The sequence below is a fragment of the Anolis carolinensis genome, chromosome 4 (genome assembly GCF_035594765.1).
Source record: "Anolis carolinensis isolate JA03-04 chromosome 4, rAnoCar3.1.pri, whole genome shotgun sequence".
NCBI classification, from domain to species: Eukaryota; Metazoa; Chordata; class Lepidosauria; order Squamata; family Dactyloidae; genus Anolis; species Anolis carolinensis.
The window spans coordinates 140844321-140869113 of NC_085844.1; the positions used below are offsets into that span (position 1 = coordinate 140844321).

General features: G+C 41.7%; 1 protein-coding gene across 1 annotated transcript in view; it reads right to left on the bottom strand.

Annotated features, from left to right (window-relative positions):
* The window catches only part of adcy2 (adenylate cyclase 2), a 151331-nt gene that overhangs the window by 66874 nt on the left and 59664 nt on the right, over nucleotides 1-24793 (bottom strand). The window contains exon 4 of the mRNA XM_008109102.2: nucleotides 7965-8114. Within this exon, the coding sequence (XP_008107309.1) occupies nucleotides 7965-8114 (150 nt within the window). The remainder of the gene's footprint in view (nucleotides 1-7964; nucleotides 8115-24793) is intronic.

Genomic DNA, 24793 nt, shown 5'->3' on the forward strand with positions numbered 1-24793 from the left:
TTAATTCCTCCTTATTATCCAACATATTCACTTGTCCAACGTTCTGCCGGCCCGTTTATGTTGGATAAGTGAGACTCTACTGTATTTTGAGATGCTCTGTGAGATGTGTTGGATTAACAGCTTCCAGGATTTCTAGCCACTGGCCATGCTAGCTGGGGCCCCTTCTACACTGCCATATACAATCTAGATTATCTGCTTTGAACTGTATTATCTGGCAGTGTGGACTCATATAATCCCATTCAAAGCAGATAATGTGGGTTATCGTCTTTGATAATCTGGATTATATGCTGGTGCTGCCCATGCCAGTGCACTGCATGGAAATCTTGCAAAGTCGTATATTTTCAATGAGCCTTGAATATAATGGGCTCAATTTTCAGCTGAAATTGGAGTTTCTCTGGACTCTTGTAAACACAGGTTTCCCGTTTAATATGACCCTTCCGGGATTGTAGGCATACATTGCTCAGCCACCCCTACCCTCCTTATAATCTATTTCAGTGTGGATTATAAAGCCTTTGTAGATGAAACCTTAGTGATCATGTTTAGATTTATTGGGCTGCTAAAATCAAGCTGCACCAATAAAATGAATAAACAGCTGGTTTTATAGTACAGTGTAGAAGGGGCCTGGGAAGAACTCCTCAGAATTTGATTCCAAAACACTCAGAATGTATCAGGTTGGGAAATATTTCCCTTAGGCTTAGCCCTTCCTTTCTCCCCAAAATGTACACTATAAGCTTTCTATCTGTTTGTTTATTCTTTAAAAGAACAGATAGTACTATAAAACCAGCTATTTATTCATTTTATTGATGCAGCTTGATTTTATCAGCCCACTAAATCTAAACATGATCACTGAAGTCCCATCTACAAAGGCTTTATAATCCACATTGAAATTGATGATAAAGAGGGCAGGGGGTGGCTGAACGATGTATGCCTACAATCCTGGCAGAACCACATTAAACAAGAGTCCAAAGAAACTTCAGTTTCAGCTGAAAAGTTTGCTGCAATTGAATCCATTATATCCCAGGCACATTGAAAATGTAAGACTTTGTGAGATTTCCATGCAGTGTGCTGGCATGGATGGCACCAGCATACAACAGCATTTTAAAATCTCGGACATTCCTGTACTTTGCACATGCACTTTGCTTATCTTCGCAGCTACATTTGGGGGGGGGGGGCAGTGGAAACAGTGTCCTGTCAACTGGATTGCATTGAGGCAACAGAGCCAGGCGGAGACTCTCCGGAAGGTAGCTGGATTTTAAAACCATCTTTATACTCTGGATTATGGAAGTGCCTTGAGAGCCATGCTTCTAGAGCGGAATCTGAATGAGGCTTACTCCCTAGTATGAGTGTTTAAAATGCCATATATTTAACAAAAAGTGAGGGGGGGGGGAAGCAGACAGTTTCTGAAATGTGTTTGTGAATGGAAATGTTTAAAAGGCAAGGTCTTGAATGGGCCCCCCTTAGCTCAATACTGGTGTTCTGAAAAAAAATGGCTACAGTAAAAAAAATTAACATTACCTAATGACCTTTTTAGACATTTACTCCATTATGTTGTGTAGTGTTACAGTAGGCTCTGCCGAAGATGCTTCAACTGTACTTTATAAATAAAAAAAACTAATCTGTTCAATGAACCTTGAAGATGTTCATTTGTTATCAGTAAATGTTTCATTTTATACCTGTTTTAGATACATATATACTCGGGGTTACATAAACATTTATCGGGTTGTAAAGGGTCACAAATGGAAAAGTTTAAGAAGCCCCAGTGTAAAAAACAAGGACCAGGGGATAAAGACAACAAACAGCCAGGAAAAGAGGGAAGGAGAAAAAGTTAAGAGTTAAATTACCTCTTCTGTTTTACTTCAGTCTGCTGAACAAAACAGGATGGCTGTTCAAAACCATGTCACAGGGTGTGCTTTTCTCTTGCTTGTGGCTGGATCTACAGTGCCATATAGTCCAGTTTTTAAATCCAGATTATCTGCTTTCAATTGGATTATATGAGTCTGCACTGCCATTTAATCCAGTTCAAAGCAGATAACCTGGATTCATAAGCTGGACTATATGGCAGTGTAGATGGGGCTGGACTTAGTGTGAGCAATGTGTGTGTGCAGGGAGGGGGTGCTTCTCTGGCTCAAACATAAGATTTAAAACAAGTGGTGGCAGGGTGAGGAACAGGATGAAGGGGAGGGGCTGAGTAAGCGACCGCTTAAGAAATGTGACAATCGAATCTCAACTTCAACAATTGAAGGGGGGGGGGGGGGTCTCTGAATTTCAAAGCTGAAATATCTGAATTCGCCACTTGAGTGAACAAGGGAATATTTTTTGCATCTTTCAATGGCAGAATAACTAATGTAAATTGTTTGCAATAACTGACTTGACACGTTGCTTTCCGTTTCCTAGGGCCCTTCCAGACAGGCCAAAAAATGTGGGACCTGTCGGCCTTTTACCTGAAGTGTCCAAATGACGCCTCAGGTAAAAGCAAAATAATTTGGAACAAAGCAGGGTTTATCTGCTTTGTTCCGAATTAATTAGATACCTCATTAGATCTGGGCTTTCCTGAAAGGCCCATATCTAATGGGATGTTGGGCCTATGGGGACTCACCCAAAGGTGGTCCTGGAACTCCCTACAGCCATCTCACACCTTTTGGGTTCTGGAGACCAAAGATACAAGATGATGCCCACACCCTCCCCTAAAACCCCACAAAACTACCCTAAATGCAATTTTCTTTCTCTCTCTCTCCCCCCCCCCCCCCCCCCCCAGGTCTCCTGATGCATTATTTCTATACACCAGGAGAACTCCAGGACAACCATAATGGCAGCCTGGTAAGTTTTTGAAAAGTTATTAGGATAGGTTTGGAGTGGCTGGGAGCCACCCCGGCAGTTACTGGGATGACATCTGGACACCCCACCAGGAAAGCCTGTTTTTTGGTGGTGAGGAGTGGGATTTAAATGTGCACCAAAGAGGGTTTTTAAACCTACTTCGTCATGTGTTTAACTGCAGTGTGGAAGTGCCCTTAGAATGTAGTAAAATAAACCTATTGGGTGATTAGAATAATGAGCAAAGTAACAGTTCTTTTTAAAGAGTAACATTCCAAGCTCAGCACAAGTCCTCTGTCTGCCTGTGCCTGCTATGGTCTTGAGGGTTATGCATCTTATGACTTATACAATAATAAGCTAGAATGCACAAGTACCTGGGGAAAGCATCACTTTTAGTAAATACTGTATTTATTTATTTATTTATTTTGCATGCTGACTTTCATTTGTGCCTTTTCACCAACAACAAGACCAAAGGCTGCTTCCAGAGAAAGACAATTTAAAAAACAAAAGAATTTAAGAAATTAAAATCACAGCATAAAACAGTACAAAATCATTTAAATGAGATTCAAATGTTTCAAAAGACCAATGAAACATCTCTGTAAGAAACGCCCTTGTTAACCAATAAAATGGTTTTTCTGATGGAGAAAGGAAAACAGGAATGAGGCCAGCCTAGCTCCCATGGCAGGGAGTTCCAGAGAGTGGGAGCAGCCACTGGAAAGGTCTTTTCCGTGTCCTCATCAAACATATCTGGGGTGGTGATAGAACCAGGATAAAGCTTTCCCCACGTTGTATAAGCATTAACACGTTACAACATTCTGAGTATACTGATCACAAGAATGAATGATTGAATGGACACATACAGCTACACTCCACCATCAATGTAGATTGATGTGTGGACTCTTTATCTCCATGCTGTTTTCTTGGGAGGAAAAGCTGCTACCTAAAAAGGTATTTATCCTAGTATCACAACACAGCACTCAGAGATGTAATGTCTCTATTTGTGATGTCTCATGGGCCATGTAGTCCTGTTCCTAGTACTATGGTGACAGACGAAGAGGAAAACTTTGGTTTCCCACCGATTCAGCCAGAATCGGAGCCCCTGCACCTGCAGGATGTTTGCCCTCAAGAAGTCAGCCAAACAAGCCTTGGGCAGAATTCTCCCCCGTTCTCTCGCCGGGATAATTACGGTATAATCGAGATAGAGGCGCTCGGGAGGCAAGTCGCCGAAGCGCCAGGATCGCTGCCAGACAATTAGCTGATTAAGCCTGTTTCCCTTGGGAAATCTTAAGGAGTCATGCATCTGGACACAGTTTGGGTTTCACTTCTTGTTCCCCAGGGAAAGTGTTCCTTGGCGGGAAAACAAGATCCTATATAGCTATTTCCCGCAAGGGGGATCCTTGCGGAGTCAATTTGTCAGCTTCTGGAGTGAGATCGTGTGTAGACTACGCTACTCCAGTTCCTTTGTTTCCAGGACCTTGCCACGGATCTTGTACCAGTTCCAAGCCAGCCTTGTTCCCCGGACCTCGTCACGGACCACGTTCTTGCTTCTTGTTGCCTCGTATCAAGCCTTGTTTGCCAAGAATCCAGTTTGTTTCTCAGCCTTATTGTCAAGCTCCATTGGACTAAAGGACCTTGTCATTTCCCCAAACTTTGCTTGGCAAAGTGTGTGTTTCGGTTATTGGATTATAACTTTGGACTCTAATATCTCATATTGGACATTGTTTTCCTGGACTATATTTGACCTTTCCTGAAAGGTCTACTTCTGAACTTTATTCTTCACTTGTTTTTATTGACTTTATATATTCCTTTAATAAAGATATTAGATAGAATCTGGCCTCTGCGCATGGTTATTGGTGCTCCGTAGCCTGGGTCTTGACACTATTACAAATGTCATGTTGCCTCCCAATTATATTCCATTTGTTTGTTTGAAAATAAAATATATATACACAGTCTCTTGGGCCCAATTATTCAAAGGAAAATAAATTCTTTAGTGTGGCTTCTGGGCTTCTCACTGCTTCAAAGTAGAAACTACAGAGACGTATTTAATTTTATTTAACTTTCCACTGCAATAACAGTTTACTAGGCATTAAATCATTTCATTTGTCTTTCAAGATGTTTGTTTTTGCTAGAATGAAACAGTATTTTCAACCTGCACATTCCATATTATTTAGAATGAAGATCTCTTCTTTATAAGATGTTTGGCAAAGAAAAGTGAAAGCTAGGCTTGTGCACGGATTTAGAGTGGTTGGTTCCCTTCGGCCAATCCAGCTTGTTCAGCCTGGTTAGATGTCCATAACGGTAAGGGGTCAGCCATCACATTTTTTTCGTCTGCTACAGGACCATGTGGCTATCGATCACGGCATGGAGAGGCTGCTGTATGCTGCTCACACAGGGTTTCCCTGTGAGCCCTGCCTGTTGGGCCAATCAGAATAGAAGAATGCTGTGTCATGTTTTATGCAAGCTGTGTCTAAGGAAAGGGCCCCAGGAAGGATGCTTCCTTAACATCGTCCTTCAAACCCAGACTCCCTTGAGAGGAAGAAAGGAAAGGGTCCTAGTAGTGGTGCTTCCTTAACCTCATTGCTCAAACCCAGGCTTTCTTGAGAGGAAGAAAGGAAAAGATTCCTGAAATGGAAAGGGGAGCCCCGTAAGTTCCCCATTCCCACCAATAGGCCGGATCTTCCCAGATCTTTCTTCTGCCGACCGGAAGTGGCTATTCGGCAACTCACACATTTTTGAGAGGCGTAAAAACAGATCCGCGGGTCTACCAGAATTTGGCCATCAGATATGGATCAAGGTTCAGCTAAAATGCACATGCCTAGTGAAAACACTCTTTCATTCTCATAAAGAGAATAATTGCCTCAGTTACATATCTAGCATCCCACTCAGTTACCTTGTTCATTTAAACCTGTCACAGCTTCTGAGCCCTGTTTCTAAGCCCGTTATTATTAGGATCTTGCCTCCTCTTTGAAAGTGACATTCAGTGAGTTCTCAGATAACAACATCGCCTCCGGCTAGAATCTTTCAAAACATCGTATAAGTCATAGGATGCAAAACACCTGAAATGAACAAGGGTAATTATGCTAACTGCTTGTCAATGTCAAAATCAGGTATGAAGGTTTCACAATTGTTTTTGTATATTTTCTGCAACAGTTTAGCAGTGGGGCAAACAATTTTATAAGGTAGTTGCTAAAAATGGGAGCATACACACGCAAACCCTTCTCTCTTTTTTATAATGCCTAAGGGCTGCTGAAAATTCAAATCCATAACATCTGGAGATAATGGCCTGAGAAAGTTGACTTAGAACATGAAAGGGATGTATGTTTAGCTTGAAGAAAATAAAATCAAGAGATGATAAATAAAACAATTGCCATACTGAAATATTTGAAGGGATCCAATGTTGAAGATGGATCTATCTGGTTTTCTGCTGCTCCAGAGACCAGAATATGAACCAAAGGATTCAAATTACAAACCCACAAATAGAGAAATTCTACCCAACATTAAGAAGAACTTCTTGACTGTATAAACTGTTCAACAGTGGAATAGGCTGACTTGGAGGGTAATGGATTCTTCTTTGGTAGCAATTAAACAGAGGCTATGTGGTCATCTATAATGAGTTCTTTAGTTGTATATTCATACGTGGCTGTGGCTTGGACTAGATGGCCCTTGAGGCTCCTTCCAACTCTATGAGGTATGATGTATGTTTTATTTGGCCTATATAGACCCTGGGTGAGTTTTTGAAATCTTATGCTACCAATGTAATTCATTCAGTTCATCTCTAATGTGCTACATGATCCCTTTGAATACTAAAATGTACAAAGAAAGAAGACTTACTAAATTTTTCTTGATTTGCATAGTCCATTAATTCCCCCTTGACCAACTTTGTTGTACCCTGTTTGAGTACTAGGAGAGCTCTCTTGCATTCCTACTTTTTAGGCTTCTAAGTATGACTACAGTCATAACCACAATTGCCTTGAAGTCAGTGGAGATAATGTGTGGATGTGTAAACAGGGATAGAAAGAAGTACAGTGTTCCCTCACTTATCGCAGGGGTTACATTCCAGGACCATCTGCGAAAAGTGAAAATCCGCGAAGTAGGACATTATATTTGTGTTGTTTACAAGCTCACTGATGCTGTCCGACTGTGTTGCTTACGATCTCATGAAGTTGCTTCAGCCTCCTTTTCTCTCCCTTCAGCTTCTCCTGCCTTCTTCCTTCCTTCCTTCCTTCCTTCCTTCCTTACTTACTTACTTACTTAGGCTTCTCCTTAGGAAGGAAGAGGAAAGAGAGGAAGGAAGGAAAAATCATAATTTTTATGGTTTATTATATTCTTTTAGTGTTTATTGAAAACCTGCAAAACAGCGAATCCACGAAAAGTAAACCGTGAAGTAGTGAGGGAACACTGTATTCCCAGATTCAGGAGCAAGCCACAGACAATGTAGACCAATGAGAGTGAAAGCTTTAGGTGATTGACAAACTGACAAGATTATCATACTGATTTAAGGGAAAGGCAAGGCAGAGTATGGTAGAGGAATGAAAGCAGGCGTGTATCAGTATATAGCCAGTGCTTGGCATTAGCCTCTTCCTGCTTCTTTACAGAGAAGATTCAATTATCACAGAACCTAAACTGTTCAGGAACACACTGTTTATTTTAAAATAATCTTCACAGTCCTGAGTTTAACCAAATAAGAGCATTCATTTTCTGTTGTTATGAAATACAGATAATCTTACTAAATTCCCCTATCCGCTATAGTGATCATTCTGTCAAGAAGAACTGATTCATCAGTTAATAATGTATGTATATGAGTTCGCAGGATACTTTTTTCAGCTGAGCAGTGCTGCTCTTTACTATAAAGGATTGGTGTTCATAAAAGTTTCAAAGCAACGGACAAACAGCAATGTCAAGAGTCTAATGTTCCTTTTATATCCTAATATCCTTTATTAGAAACCAAAGTACACTGAGAAAAAGGCAGAACAGCAACAGAAGTAATTCCATCCCTTCTAGACTTGGGTGAAATTGCAACGAACAACAACCTTAAATAGATTTCTGCTGAGTCTTTCCCCTCCAGCCTAATTGCTAATCCCTTTAACACATCAAAACACAGCAAAGAATAGGAGGCAAGAGAAGGATGCAGGAAATGCTGAGAACTGTTTTACCTGCTGTCGCTTCTCAAACTCCAGCTTAATGCGTGACTTGATGCAATTGCAGGTGTCCTGGTAGGTCTGCTGTAGAGCAAGCTCCATCAATTGTTTGTGATAGGCTCCTGCAAGGTTCCCGCAGATGAAAATGATAACATTTGCCAGAATCTGCAAGAACAATTATAAAGTCAAGGCTCCAGTTATAAAGTGAACATTATTAAATGTATGCCTCCAGTTCTTGTTGAAAGTTTATTTATGAAGATTTTACTGTTTCCTAAACTCTTACAGTTATTCTCACCAAAGAGATGTTGTTTTTGGCTTAAGAAATAGCTAACACTGTATTTGTTTGTCTTCTAGATCTAATTTATTTCACTGAACAAATCACTACTGCTAAACCCAGTAAGCCCTTGGTATCCATTGTGTGTTGGTTCTAGGACCCCCATGGATACCAAAATCCATGGATGCTCAAGTCTTATTATATACAATGGCATAGTAAAACAGTGTCCTTTATATAAAATGGCAAAATCAAGCGTTGTATCTTAGATATTTAAATAAATATTTTCAAGCTGTGGATAATTGAATCTGTCAGTACAGAAGATCAACTATCTTAATGATCTGTGTCCTTCTCAAGATCTTACTTATGCAGCAAAACTGCATTTCTAAGAACATTTGTAGTGCTACCAGCAATTCCTTCCAACAGAGCTGGAACTACAAGAGGATGTCCAAGGCTAAATACTTCTGCACAAAAAACCAACATCTCGTAGAGAAAGGAAATGAGACTAACATACAAAGAGTTACTTTAGATTTAATTATTCTACAAAATCTTTTTGAAAATCTGTGCTTGGCATTCAGTTTTCGACAACTACTACAGTTCAGCACACCATCCCTCCTGAGACACCCGCCTCTCCTGACTATGCCTGACAAAACAACAGTGGCTCGTAACTGAGAAACTATCATACTGACTATTCCACAATGGCAGTCCAAAGCACTTAATATTACTTAATGCTTATCCGGAGCCCCCGATGGTGCAAAGGGTTAAACACTCATGCTTGCAGGGCTGCTGACCGAAAAGTCAGCAGTTCAAATCCGGGGAGCGGGGTGAGCTCCCATCTGTCAGCTCTAGCACCCCATGTGGGGACATGAGAAAAGCCTCCCACAGGATGGTAAAACATCAAACATCCGGGCGTCCCCTGGGCATCGTCCTTGCAAATGGCCAATTCTCTCACACCAGAAGTGACTTACAATTTCTCAAGTCGCTCCTGACATGAAAAAAGTGTTTATCCAATTGGTAAGAACTGAATGTGTTCTATGATAATGTGAAACCTATATGGAACTTGGTCATCTATCTGTTGGATATAATAGCAATTTAAGAGATGTTTTATGCTTTTGTGAATCTGTCTCTCTTCATAATGAGGTGCCAACAATGAAGCTCTTTAAAAATCAGTAAATTTTATTATGGCATGAACTTCACTTACTACAGCACATTTCATAAATGACATAAGCGTTTTCTTGTAGGATAACATACAGTACAGGGAGATGAGGAGAATATAGACACAGCATGGTCAGAACAAATTAAATTCAGATAGTACTGAGAGGGAAAATTTACATTATGAAAAACTCGATGCAATGGTACATTGAAGCTATACATCTATATATATAAAAGAGTGATGGCATCACGGCGACCCACAAAACTACAGGCCCCCCAACCTCGAAATTTGACAACACAACCCATCATCCACGGCTCTAGGTTGATACAACAAAAAGAAAAGAAAAATAAAGTCCTAATTAGAGAGAGATGAATAATTCCTTTTATCCAATTGCTGCCAGTTAGAAGGCTAAGCTTTTCCAACTTGATCTCCTAGCAACCCAATAAAAAATAATAAAAAAACACTAAAAAAATTAAAAACACTAAAAATAATACAAGAAAATAATAAAATATAATAAATAAAAAGATAACTTACAATAAAATTAATTAAAAAAAATACAAATAACGTCAAATAAAAATTACACAACAATTTTTAACCAATACTACCACCACTTTGCCACAGCAACGCGTGGCCGGGCACAGCTAGTGAAGATATATAATTAGGCTTTGTTGTTGTTAAAGCTTGCATTTCTTTGAATAGAAACTGCTTGGACAGTCAGCTAACTGGAAATGTTACAGATTATTCCAACAACAATCATAACCATCTGTATTAAGAAATACATATTATCTAATTCAGTAGGGCTTAGATCTTAGTAGAATGTTTAAAACTGTAGCCTGAATGCTCCTAATGTCTTATCTGACATTTCCTTATTTCTGTAGTGGCCTTCTGGAAAGTGGTCTGAAGCATCTAACCCAGTGGTTCTCAACCTGTGGGTCTCCAGGTGTTCTGGCCTACAACTCCCAGAAATCCCAGCCAGTTTACCAGCTGTTAGGATTTCTGGGAGCTGAAGGCCAAAACATCTGGGGACCCACAAGTTGAGAACCACTGATCTAACCCTTCTTTCCCAAAGCATGTAGACTATTATAAATATCTGCTACCTAACTCCCTAAGTAGGTGAAAGGAATTATTTTTTCATTTCAGTTTGAGCTGGCAACAACAATCCCTTTTGTATCTTAATTTCTATCTAGAAAAAATACTTCGTTTGTTAGAATTTGTATTTTTCACTGAGTAACATGTTCTGTTACTCTGGAGCCCCCAATGGTGCAGCGGATTAAACTGCTGAGCTGCTGAATTTGTGGACCAAAAGGTTGGCGGTTCAAATCCGGGGAGCAGGATGAGCTCCCACTATTAGCCTCAGCTTCTGTTGCAGTTTGAAAACATGCAAATGTGAGTAGATAAATAGGTACCACTCTGGCAGGAAAGTAACAGCGCTCCATGCAGTGATGCCGGCCACATGACCTTGTAGGTGTCTACGGACAACGCTGGCTCTTTGGCATAGAAATGGAGATGAGCACCAACTCCTAGAGTTGGACATGACTAGACTTAATGTCAGGGGAAAACCCTATACTTAACATGCTCTGATCAAATATGGTAGATACTTAATCTATATATGGTACTTAATGACATGTCACCTTCTGATATCACAAGGGGCATTCCCTAAATCTGAGGTTTTGGTCCTGAAGCTTAGGGCCTGTGATGTTTTCTAAAGTATCAGAAATTACTCCCATATGTACACACAGAACAGCCAATGTCCCAATTCAAGCAGCTTTATCAGGTTGTATTTTACTGAAAAGAGATCATGGGGTGACTTTTTTTTCTAACTGGGAAGAAGTTCAGAAGTTCCCATTACAGCTCATAGAATCCCCCCCCCCCTACCTCATGCTGACTTGAGGGTTCTTGGAATTGTAGCTCAATAACAACAACAACAACAACAACAACAACAACAACAACAAAAACCTTTCACAAGCCCTGCAAATATCCACTCTAGCAAAATGGAGCTAGAAGAGTGAAAACATTTCCTTTGACAACACAAGAGATAACTTAAACCTGCCACTTACAAGACAAAGAGTTATTTCCCCAAATCTCTCCACTGCAGCCAGTTTTTGTGCTGTGGCTGATTTGGTACATGGGATTCTGAATAGGGTGAAGCTAAATAATGCACATCTCTGTATCTCTGTATACAACCTGAGTGTTGATGGCTGCAAAGGGGAAAAACAGATTCTCCAAACAAAACAATTGAATAGATATTTTTGAAGTGCTCTCGTTGTGCACTTCAAAGGGCTATTGTGGCAGAAAAAGGGATTGGAAAGTCGCAAAAACAATAGAGACTAGGCTTGTGTAATTTTTTCCACTGTATGTTTTCTTTAAATATCTCCTAGTTGCGTGTAATGTAACAAAAGTTGCCCAGTTGATTGTGGAGGGAAGCCTTGTGATTGTGGCAGTAGTGCAAGAATTGTGAATACATAGCATAGCTGCAAATGGAACAACTGTGGATCCTTAAATCTATTTTACAAATCTCTAAATGCACTGCAAGGTTCCAGTCATAGTGTCCAGTGAAGAACCAGTTTCCTTTCTTCTACCAAGTAAGCAAACTGGGACTTACTCTGGATCATAATAAGCATGCACAAATCAGGAATTCATAAACCTTATCCATATGGTCAACTCCTTCCTCACTTTAAATTCTTATACATTTCTAGTTGACATGGGGATCAAATAAATCAAAAGTACCTCCACTGGTTCCAGTTTTGAGCTCTGAATACATTTTGCTTCATATGAAAGCGCTTGATACTGAACATAAGCCATGAATATTTTAAGAAAAGGAAGTAATCAGCAGCCTTTTTAAAAGACCAGTCTGACTTTCATCTTGTACACGGAGAGCCCTCTGATTGGATCCAGTGATTGGAACTAGCACAGGCAATCAAATGGCAACAACATTAAGAGAACTTTCTGCCTCATACCATCTTTCTGTGTCATCTTCAAATAATGCATATTGAAGAACATTCAGTGCATTTAACAGCAAGCTGAAATTAAATAAAGAGTACAGTAGAGTCTCACTTATCCAACACTCGCTTATCCAACGTTCTGGATTATCCAACGCATTTTTTTAGTCAATGTTTTCAATATATCATGATATTTTGGTGCTAAATTCATAAATACAGTAATTACTAGATAGCATTACTGCGTATTGCACTACTTTTTCTGCCAAATTTGTTGTCCAACATGATGTTTTGGTGCTTAATTTGTAAAATCATAACCTAATTTGATGTTTAATAGGCTTCTCTTTAATCTCTCCTTATTATCCAACATATTCGCTTATCCAATGTTCTGCCGGCCCGTTTATGTTGGATAAGTGAGACTCTACTGTACTGGGGGATAGGGGATGTTGAGCACAGGACCTCTTCAAAGTTGGGGGGGGGGGCGCAAATAAAAATAATTAATATTTTTTAACTGGGCCAACACCTTTGTAGAAATCTCTAGGTCCTCCAAGCAGCTCAATGATAAAAGTTCATCAAAAGTTCACCACAGAACCACTCTGGAAGACTTAAGAGCCTTAAGAGAGTTCTAGAAAGAACATATTAATTAAATCAAATCCGCAAAAAGTAAATCTGCAAATGTAGAGAGTCAATTAATTGTATTACTACTTACATCTAGAACTCTTACAAGAAAATATCTCCTTTTTAGATCATCATCATCATCATCATCATCGTTTATATTCCGCCTTATCTCCCCAGAGGGACTAAGGGTGGATTTCAAACATAAAAAGCAAACATTCAATGCCTGAACACAACAACAATACACCCATAATAATGAAAATGGACAACTCAACATATAAAAACAATTTATGACTTAACAAAAATTAAATAAAAATGCAACCTGTTAGATCAGACATAAGACAAAAAATAAAATTAAGTTTTCTGTTCAGAAATGATCTTCTCCTACTTGCATTCGGAACAAGAATCTATATAGAACAGTTCAGCAGAGTTCAGAAAGAAATATTCAGTCTTTCAAGCACATAGACAATGATTTATGACTCTTGTTATTTTTAAAAGTCTGCCTCTCTTTAAAAAATTAGCACTTTGTCAAGCTGTTAACAGTAATAGGAACATTGCACAATGCTGCAAACCATCAGTTTACTTCTCTACACCTGTGTATTAAACTTCAGAATAGTAAAGCAATGGTAAATCTTTGGAATCAAACATTCTTGGTGCAAAAAAAGGCATTGATAACGGGCACTTTGTTTTTGTTTAGTCAACACTTGTGCTGCAACAAGAAAAATATTTTACTCCTTCACAATTTTGAATATCTTGTGTACATCAGGTGATAAAAATGTCAATTAAAACCATCTCCATGGCACTGTGAATCCCCTTTGGTTGTCATGGCTCCATCCTGTTAAATCCTGGGGTTTCTAGTTTGGTGGGGTATAAGAGAAGCTCTAGCTGAGAACTCTAAATGCCTTGCTTCCCCCAAGTGCAAACCCAGCAGCAATTGAACTAAAAGTGGAATCATAGTGCTATAATTATGTAGTATGGAAGGGCTCAAAGGAAGATGGTGAATACTTCTGCAAGGCACTGTAATAGCTTTCATTTGATCAAATCCAACAGGTTTAGCCTGTTTAATAGCAAGCGCAGCAGTTCTCAAAGTTATGCTCTGTGGAGGGGCTCTGCACTTCCCTCCTCTTTCCCCCTCCCAGCCTGACCCTGCCTGGCTACCTGCTTGCTTGCCTTTGTGTAAGCAGTGGTTCTCAAAGTGTGCCAAGGGATACTGAGGGGTTCTGTGCTTGCCTCTTTTCTCCCATCCTCTTCTTTCCTCCTCCCCCTCTGCCTGCTTTGAGAGCTTGTGGCAATGGTTCCACAAGGGAATTCATAGGGAGGAGGGAGCACAGAGCTGCCCTGGAGACTAGGACGTGGAACAATGGCTTCAAACTACAGGAAAGGAGATCCCACCTGAACATTAGGAAGAACTTCCTCACTGTGAGAGCTGTTCAGCAGTGGAACTCTCTCTCTGCCCCGGAGTGCAATGGGGGTTCCTTCTTTGGAAGCTTTTCAGCGGAGGCTGGATGGCCATCTATCAGGGTTGCTTTGAATGTGGTTTTCATGCTTCTTGGCAGGGGGTTGGATTGGATGGCCCACAAAGTATTTTCCAACTCTATGATTCTATCTGCCTCTGCCCTGGCCTGGCCTAGCCTGGCCTGGCCCATCTGTCAAATTTTAAAATGCAATGCAGCCTGTGTCCAAAAGTTTTCCCATGCCTGATATGTATACCTTATATATAATATATAATATAACATATAAACATATCTTGCGGCTCCACAAGAAACTTTTCAAAAAGGATGCCACAGCTGAAAAAGTTTGAGAACCCCTGAACTAGAGCAATAAATGGCCCTATAGAAATTGCAAGGTTGCCCTGCCTAAAATGTCATCGAAATTAGAAGTGCTTAGATTCCTGCCATTTAATGCAAAAGGAATAGAAATGACCAGAGGCAGAGGTGGCAACAACCAGCAAGACTTGTTGCAAGAGCTCTCGCATCCTAATACCAATCTGGAAGAAATCCAGAAATGTATCTGGGTACACATCAGATTAGGGCCTAAATATCCTAAAGCACAAATCCCCATTGTTTGTACTTGGATTGGAGATCACCAGTGAATACAAGGTCCTGCAGGTTATATTTCAGAGGAAGGAACTGGCAAAACTATATCTGAGGATTCCCTGCTACAGAACACCCTAAGAAATTTATGTAGTCACCATGAGTCATCAGGGTAACTTGAAGATGCACACACATACCCACATACACATTTAAGGTTTACAGGAGCCTTTCACTATTCCATTTGGTTAATTTTCACAGCCTAACAGAAAGTTCTTTCATGGCATAAAGTTTGGGAATAAGTATTTTAACCAAATTAAATGTAAAAAACTGAAAGGACTCACTAAAATACGATATATAGCAAACTAATGCTGCTGTGAATAACTCTTTTTCTAATGACAAGGTTTGCAAAATAGAGCTAGGAGTTTGTTTGTTTTTTGAAAAACGAAGCTCAGTAATGCCTTAGACACTAAAGTAAATCTTACATTGCTCAGTAAAATTATTTCTGTTGAATAGAATAATTAAACCCATCTATTCTTTCCCTGATTAGATTTAAATTTTCTGAAAAAATTAATGTGTTCATTCAGGTTCTTAGATAACCTTTTGCTTGCTTGCTAGCATCAAGTTGAACTAACATAGAAAAGCACAAAGAGAGGTTTTTAAGTTTAGCAGAAAAATTAGAGTGCCTTTCTTTTTGTTTCATACTCTTTCCCCCCCTTTTAGGCAACGTGCCACAAAGATGTTTAATGGATATTTGTGAGCAGGCAAGCTGGGAAAGATTTTGTGATCTGCAGTTGAAAAGAATTTGAAGGCACACAAGTTCTGTACATTTATTGGCAAGACTGCATTAAAGTATGTTTTAGGTTGGAGTAGCAAATCTCTTGAGTGCCCTTTATAGTAAGAAATGTCACTAGAAATGTCACTTAAGAAATACATAATATTTCTCCTGAAATAGCTGCACTGGGCCAATTATAACTAAGAAATATGTAGCAACTTAAACATTTAACAGATGTATTGTGTCACATGTATTCATGGACTAGATCCAACTTCATCACCTACATAACAGCTTATGGCTTATATCTACAATATACACATGATAAACTGTATTTTTAAAATATTGCTTCTGTGCTATTTGACTGAGGGCTCATCTACACTGACCACTCAGTTTGGTGTGTCATCAGATCAGGCTCATGGTATTTAAACACCACATGGGGCTGATCTGGCTTAAATCAGGGCCAGGCTACCTTGATGTGTCCTTGACCCAGGTTAAGCTGAGTCAGGGGAAAACATAAATCCTGACTTTGGGCTGTTCCCCAATTTAGGGTCAGTGGCGACAGTTAAGCCAGTTCCTACTTGGAACTATAGTGTTCCCACACTACTTCACGGTTCACTTTTTGTGAATTCGCTGCTTTGCGGTTTTTCAATAAATTCTAAAAGACTATTATAAATCATAAAAAATTACAATTTACAGCCTAAGGAAGAGAGGAAAAAGAAGCCAAAGGGAGAGAAACTGAGCCCAAGTGGCAACGGGAGAAGGAGGAGGCAATTTATCAACACATAATTGGTTGATAAAGACGTAAAATAGTGTATAACTACTAAAATAATGTATAAATATTAAAATAAATATAGTGCCCCTACTTCATGGATTTTCACTTATTGTGGGTGGTCCTGGAACCTAACCCCCACGATAAGTGAGGGAACACTGTAGTTGCAACTATTTTCACTGCCATCCTACATTGCCTGGGCTCAAGTGGACTAGGGAAAGAAGATAGCAACCTCGTCATCCTCTCCCACCCCCTTATCACGGCATGCTTGACATCAGGAAGAGCACCAAGAAGGTAGGTGCCATGTTGCAACTGGAGACAGCTGTGACACAGAGGGCAGGAGGAGGACCCCTAGGGTGGCTGTGTTCAGCATGGCTAGGTGGTTTGAATCCCTTGCTACCTCCAAGACACCTGAAGTAGTCCTTGTAAGGCAGGCATGGGCCAACTAAGGCCTGGGGGCTGGATGCAGCCCCCTGGGGGCTCACAGCAGACCCTCCTCATTTTCCCTGTCCTCTTAGCATAAGGACACCGTGGCCTGCTGTGTCCTTATGCCAAAAGGATGAGGGAGGAAGGCACACAGCAGCTGAGAGCCCTCTGGAGCACTCTCAGCTGTCGCCTGTCTTGCCCTGCTCCTGCATAATTGTGATGCCTCATGGGCCTTGTAGTCCTGCTCCTAGTGCCATCGTGACAGATGAAGACGAAAAGATGGGGTTTTCACCGGTTCAACAAGAGCCGGAATCTTTCCAGCTGCTGGATGTTGATGTTTTCGCCCAAGAACCCAGTAAAACAGACCTTGGGCATTCCTCACGCCCGTTCCCTAGGAGACAGTCCTATTCTGCAGACAGGGGAGTGAGAGAACAGACTCGCAGGAGCTTACGGATTGCAGCTAAACAACAGGCTGATTAGCCATGCTTCCCTTGGGAAATTCTAAGGAGTTTCACATCTGGACAAAGTTGGGTTTCGTTTCCCGTTCTCTAGGGAAAGAGGTCGTTGGCGGGAAAACGAGACCCCAATATAGGTGCCTGGCACGTTAGAATTGTTGCGGAGTCAACAGAGCAGCTCCAGGAGCAACTTCATGTTTCCAGCCTTGTGTGGACTTCGCAAAGTCAGCAACCCCAGTTCCTTGCTTTCCGGATCAAGTATTCAAGATTTGTCTAGCTTTGTTTTTAGCCACGGACCTTGTTCTTAGAATCTCTGTTTCGCCTTGTTCCTAGTCACGGACCTTGTTTAATGATTCAAGTTTGTTTCCAGCCTTGTTCTCAAGCTACCTTGGACTTCAAAGACTCTGGGCATTTTCCCCACACTATTGCTTGGCAATAGTGTGTGTTTCGGTTATTGGATTATAAACTTTGAACTCTAATATCATTTATTGGACAATACATTTTTGGACTATATTTGACCTCATTTGATAGGTCTGCTTCTGAACTATATTCTTCACTTGTTTTTATTACTTTTATATATTTACTTAATAAAGATATTAGATAGATATTGGTCTCTGCGTCTGGTTCTTGGTGCTCCGTTGCCACGGGCATGACAGTTTGACTCCGCCACCCAAAGCACCAAGCAACCTAAGGCCAATATGTCTGTTACACCAGGAGCCGGAGCGGACACCCCTGCCCAGCCACCACCAGCCAGTTACACCATTTCCCAAGATGAATTTAACCGGATCTGGGACAAACTCCGAGAGCAAGAGGGAGAAATCCGGGGCTTGAAGGATCGCGGAGCCCGACTCCTTGCCCTAGCACTACCAACCAAGTTCTCCGGAGAAGCCTCCAAAGTTCATGTGTTCCGTCGCCAGTGCATGGCGTACCTAGAAGCCCGCCACACCGAGTTTCCCCAAGAAGATGTCAAGGTGGCATGGATTTACAGTCTCCTAGATGGACCTGCGGCCACATGGGCGACGGCGCTGTACGATGCAGGTTCCACGTACCACAACACCGCACAGCAATTCCTGGCCCATCTTCGAAATACCTGGGGAATCGAAGATGACCAAGAGGCGGCTGGCCACAAACTCCGACGCCTCTTCCAGGGGGACAGACCGCTGTCCCGGTACATAGCCGAGTTCCGGGTGTTGGCTCAAAACACCGGCTGGAATGATATAGCCCTCAGAGGACAGTTTCGTGAGGGTCTCAACCATGAGATGCAGGAAGAAATCTCCAAGGTGGAACCCCCAGAGACTCTTGAAAAACTCATCGCCCATTGTTTATGGGCTGAAGTCCTGCTCGCCAACAATAGGCAGTGGCTCCGGGGCCAGAGTGGAAGAGCCGGGGTGAAACCCCCCTCCTCTGCCAGTGTCCAGCCTCGTCCAGTCTGGAGACCCCCACAGCCAGCCACTAACCCCATGGGAAGCGAGGAGGAGCCGATGCAATTGGGCAATGTGCGCCCCAGGCTGGATGTTGCAGAAAAGGCCCGCCGCCAACGTTTGAACCTGTGCTGGTACTGTGGGAATGGGGGCCACTTCGCCAGGGAGTGCCCAGCAAAGAAGAAGCCCCCCGCCCGTCTGGCGGCGGCGTCCTCCGCGGAAGCGGAGACTGCTGAGGCGGCTGGGACGAAGCCGGCGGGGGAAGCCAGCGACCGGGTGTAGAAGGGCTCGCCAACCCAGTCAAAAACTCCACTCAAGAGCCACAAACGGGGGTCCTATTTCTCTTGGTGGTCACGCTGTGGTCAGCAAAAAAGGGACCCGTCATGATCCATGCCATGATAGACTCTGTGGCAACAAACAACTTCATCGATAGAGACTATGCTAACTCCTTGGGACTACAATATCATGATTTCAAGAATGCCCGGGTGGTGCAAGCCATTGACGACCGACCCCTGAAGACAGGTCCAGTAAGCCAATGGACCGAGCCCACCAGAATGTGGGTAAGAGAGCACATGGAAGGAATCTCCTTCTTCGTTACTGAGGTTCCCCATTTCCCCGTGATCTTGGGAATCCCGTAGTTGACACTCCATGACCCAAACATCTCCTGGTCCAACAGAGAACTGCAGTTCGCTTCAAAGTATTGCCAAAATCATTGTCTAGTAGCCAAGGTCTGCCATGCCACGGACACAGAGCCCATCATCACTCTGCCCAAGAAGTATTCGGACTTTTGGGATGTTTTCAATGAGAAGGAAGCCGAGAAATTACCCCCACATAGACCCTATGATTGCGTCATTGATCTGGTGGAGGGGGCCCCAGTTCTGCGAGGACACCTCTACTCCCTGACTGAACCAGAGCAGGAAGCTCTCAGGGAGTTTTTAGAGACAAACCTCCACAAGGGGTTTATTAGACCCTCTCAATCCCCAGCCGCTTCCCCGGTGTTGTTTGTGAAAAAGAAGTCGGGGGACCTACGCTTGGTCGTGGACTATCGGGCTCTAAACAACATCACGAAGCGGAACCGTTACCCATTGCCACTGATTTCGGACCTGCTGGACCGACTCCGGGGGGCCAAGGTTTATACCAAGCTGGACCTTCGCGGGGCTTACAACCTGGTTCGCATAAGAGAAGGGGATGAATGGAAAACCGCTTTCCAGACCAAATTTGGACTGTACGAAACATTAGTCATGAATTTCGGATTATCAGGAGCTCCCGCAACATTCCAGCATTTTGTCAACGATATTTTCCAGGACTATCGTTTCTTGATTATATATTTGGACGATTTTTTTGGTGTTCTCAAAATCACAAACAGAGCACGATCAGCACGTCAGAATGGTGCTACAACGTTTGCGGGATCATGGACTATACATCAAGTTAGAAAAATGCGCTTTCGATTTGCAAGAAGTAGACTTCCTGGGATACCGCGTCTCGCTTCTAGGGCTATCCATGGATCCGGCAAAAGTTTCGGCCGTGTTGGAATGGCGGGCGCCAACTAACAAAAAGGAAGTGCAGCGCTTCTTGGGGTTTGCAAACTACTACCACAAATTCATTCCAGATTTCGCTTGCTGGTCTGATCCAATCACCAGCTGCATCCGAGGAAAACAGCCTTTCCGCTGGACAGAACAAACTGAGAAAGGCTTCCAGCAGCTAAAGCGATTGTTCACGACCCAGCCAATTCTACAGCACCCTGATCCTAAAGCCCCTTTTGTTGTTCAGGCGGATGCCTCTGATGTGGCAGTGGGGGCTGTGCTGATGCAACCAGTGGGAGAACATCTCCATCCATGTGCCTATTACTCACGCCAACTAACAGCCCCGGAGAGAAATTACATCATTTGGGAAAAGGAGATCTTAGCCATAAAGACAGCCTTTGAAAATTGGAGACATTGGTTAGAGGGGGCCAAATTCCCCATCGAAGTTCATACCGACCATCAAAATTTGGAGCACCTAAGGACTGCACGGAAGCTAAACCAAAGGCAACAATGCTGGGCTTTGTTCTTTGAACGTTTTGATTTCCGGATCCACTATGTGACTCCTGCCCAGACCAAGCAAGCAGATGCCCTATCACGGAAACCAGAGTATGCAGCAGGGCGTAAAGATACCTCAGAAACCCGATTGCTGCAACCCGAGAACTTTGCCACGCTCACAGTGGGAAATACCAAATCCACTTCAATTAAGCCAGCTTCACCTAACCCAAAATCCCCAACCACAGATTCTCTTCTCACTCAGGAGATTAGGGCCAGTCAACAGACAGATGCCTGGGCCCAAGAACAGATCCGTCAAGGACTACGCTTCCCATATATAATTCAACAACACAATAAAACAAATAAAACAATGGGAGAGGCCACAAGAGAATTTTACCCTATTGGTCATCTCTCCATACTACCAGTGGGTGCCATAAATGCAACTGTTCCACCTCGAATCCAGATCTTCTCTCACACATCCCTTGATGGTTGAAATGTGCTTTTGGAGAACAACTTTATACTCCCCAGTCCATCTGCAGTGAAACCACTGTCTTCACTCTGGTTAGTCCCGGTCAGGTAATTAGGTTGAAGCACTGGGTTGAATTCATTTGCTGCAGATCTGCATGTTTGCAATTGACTCCCTGGGAGCAGAGACAGGCAGGGAAGAGAGAACTAGCTATAGAGCCATGTGATGGCTCTGGGTCCACTCTGTTCACTTTGAAATCCATGCATCCAGTAAGTTGGACAGGATAATTCTCTTCAGCAAAGTATCTGACATGACGCAAAGACCTACATCTGGAAACAAACATTAGCAAATGACCTGTGCATGAACTAAAATGCATCAGGTACAAGCAAGGAATGCTTGCAAATTGAGATAGCAATCTAGAAATCAACCAGTAAAAATCAGTTAATCGCTCTAGGCAAAATATGCTAAAAAAATTGGGTTGCCTTCACCATGGGGAGGCTTGTGTGTGTGTGTGTGAGAGAGAAAAAAACTAGCATTTGAAAGAAGTAAAGAGAGAAATCAGTGAGAAGCATTCTAATAAGGTAAAGGTTTTCCTCTGACATTAAGTTTAGTCATGTCCGACTCTGGAGGTTGGTGCTCATCTCCATTTCTAAGCCAAAGAGCCAGCATTGTCCATAGACACCTCCAAGATCATGTGGCTGGCATGACTGCATAGTGCGCCATTACCTTTCCGCCAGAGCAGTACCTATTGATCTACTCACATTTGCATGTTTTCAAACTGCTAGGTTGGCAGAAGCTGGGGCTAACAGCAGGAGCTCACCCCGCTCCTCAGGTTCGAACTGCCTACCTTTTGGTCAGCAAGTTCAGCAGTTCAGTGGTTTAACCCACTAGGCCACCGGGGCTCCTTAATATTCTAATACATTGAGAATATGTATATGTATGTACATGAATGAATGAACAAGATAAGAGATCCATAATAGACCTTAAGAAACTGTAAGCTGCAATGAATAGGAGAGAAAATCCTGCTGTCCCCAAATGACTTCCTGGCAAGTAATTACTTCCTTGAAATAAGCAATTTGAGGACTCAGTTGGGACTGTTAAACATTATGAAAATAGTCTGGCTAGTAATGTTTTAAAACTGTGAAGCAGGAATTTGATTTCAAAAAGCTGAAATAGGGACATACTATGTAGCGCTGATGGCTTAGATAGAAACCTAAAAAGATGGAGAGAAAAGAAGGAACATTCTTGTCACTTTGACAAAAAGATATTTTTCCCTTTACAAAGATGCAGCTGACAATTTTCAGACAGTGACAAGCCCTACAGCAAGCAACAGAATTTGAAAAGCCTGAAAGAAACAAGAGTAAGATCACTCGACGACCATCATTCTATTTTTATACTAGAAGAACAAGATGGGAGAAACAGCATGCATACAAATATGACAAACCCTTCAGAGAAGACAATTCATTATGTTCCAAAAGCCAGCCAAATTCAATGCTTTAATTATTTTTCTAATGCTTTTGTGACATCATCAGTTTAGGCTACAATTTTCTGGTAATGGAACTGGGTTTCAGGGGCCATAGGAATGAATGGAAGCTTTTGCAACATGACTGCCAAGAATCCCCAACCAGTATTTGTTCTAATTTTAAAGCTGGGAGAGCATTGGCAATCTTATCACTATAGTAAGGGTTATGAATATTTTTATTAAAGTCTGCAGTTCGGAGATATTCATATTTGTCTGTGCAACAGAAATGTTGAAGAGTTTGGAGAAAAATGCAGAAAGGTAACTGAGCAACGAGGGAAATTATTTTAAAAGCAAACCAATTAAAACTCCATTAATTCTCTTTCATACCAATGGGAGAGTTCAGCATCTGATTAATTTTCCCCCACATTTTAAACCAGCATTTCTCAACCTGGGGGTCGGGACCCCTGTGGGACTCACAAGGGGGGTGTCAGAGGGGTCACCAAAGACCAGTATTTTCTGTTAGTAATGAGGCTTCTGTGTGAGAAGTTTGGCCCAATTCCATCGTTGGTGGGGTTCAAGGGCCTCTTTGATTGTAGGTGAACCATAAATACCAGCAACTACAATTCCCAAATGTCAGGGTCTATTTTCCCCAAACCTCTCCAGTATTTTCTGTTGGTCATGGGAGTTCTATATGCCAAGTTTGGTTCAATTCTATTGTTGGTGGAGTTCAGAATGCTCTTTAATTGAAGGGGAACTATAAATCCAGTCAACTGCAACTCCCAATATCAGGGTTTATTTTCCGCAAACTCTACCAGTGTTCACATTTGGGTATATTGAGTCTTTTTGTGCCAAGTTTAGTCCAGATCCATCATTGTTTGAGTCCACAGTGTTCTCTAGATGTAGGTGAACTACAACTCCATAACTCAAGATCAATGCCCACCAAACCCTTCCAGTATTTTCTGTTGGTCACTGTGTGCCAAAATTGGAGTTTAGAATGCTCTTTGATTGTAGATGAACTATAAATCCCAGCAACTACAAGTCCCAAAAGACAAAATCACACACACCCAACCCCACTAGTATTCAAATTTGGACGTCTCGGGTATTTGTGCCAAATTTGGTCTAGTGAATGAAAATCCATCCTGCATATCAGATAGTTACATTACGATTCATAGAAGTGGCAGTTCTGAAGTAACTGTAAAAATACAGTTATGAAGTAGCAATGAAAATAATTATATGGTTGGAGGTCACCACAACATGAGAAACTACGATATTAAGGGATCGCAGCATTAGGAAGGTTGAAAACCACGGTTTTAAACCCTTGGGACCTACCAAAGCTCAATGTTCACTGGATTGTCTCCCTTGTATTAAAAACATACTCATACATTATAAATCAATAAATGGAATTTATTTGACAGAAACAATAAAAGTTGAATCTAAAAAGAAAAGCATACCCAAGTAACAATTTGTTTTTTTCTGGTGAATTATTCATTTTTCTTTGTGTTTATGTCAACTTTTTCAGTCTGACGAATCAACCTGAAGGCCTTTGTAGCTAAACATTTGTGATGGATACAACAATAGAATAAATGCTAGAAAAATGGCAGAAGTCTAAAATGCTTAAACTAGACTCAAATTTCTGCAGTCTGTAATTTCTATATATAGTGTCAGTCCTTCAAATTCTCTGATTTTGCATCCAGATATTCAACCATACATGGCTTGAAAATATTTCTCATCACTCATCCCCCCCACCCAAAACAAAACAAAAAAAAAACCCAATAGGAAACCTTGATTTTGTCATTTTTTATATAGGACACAATGTTACTGTGCCATTAAGCATTAATGCATTTTGGTATCCATGAGGGTACTGGACCTAAACCATAAGATGTATGAAAGGTCTACTATCCAGGGCATACATAACACTCTTGTTGAGTTTAAGAGTTTGCTGTCCCAAAGAAAAAACAAACACATTTTGTTTGGGGGGTTTACAGTATGGTTAGATACAAAGGTATGTTTCTAATCACAAATCATGCATATATGCTTTCCAAGATCAATG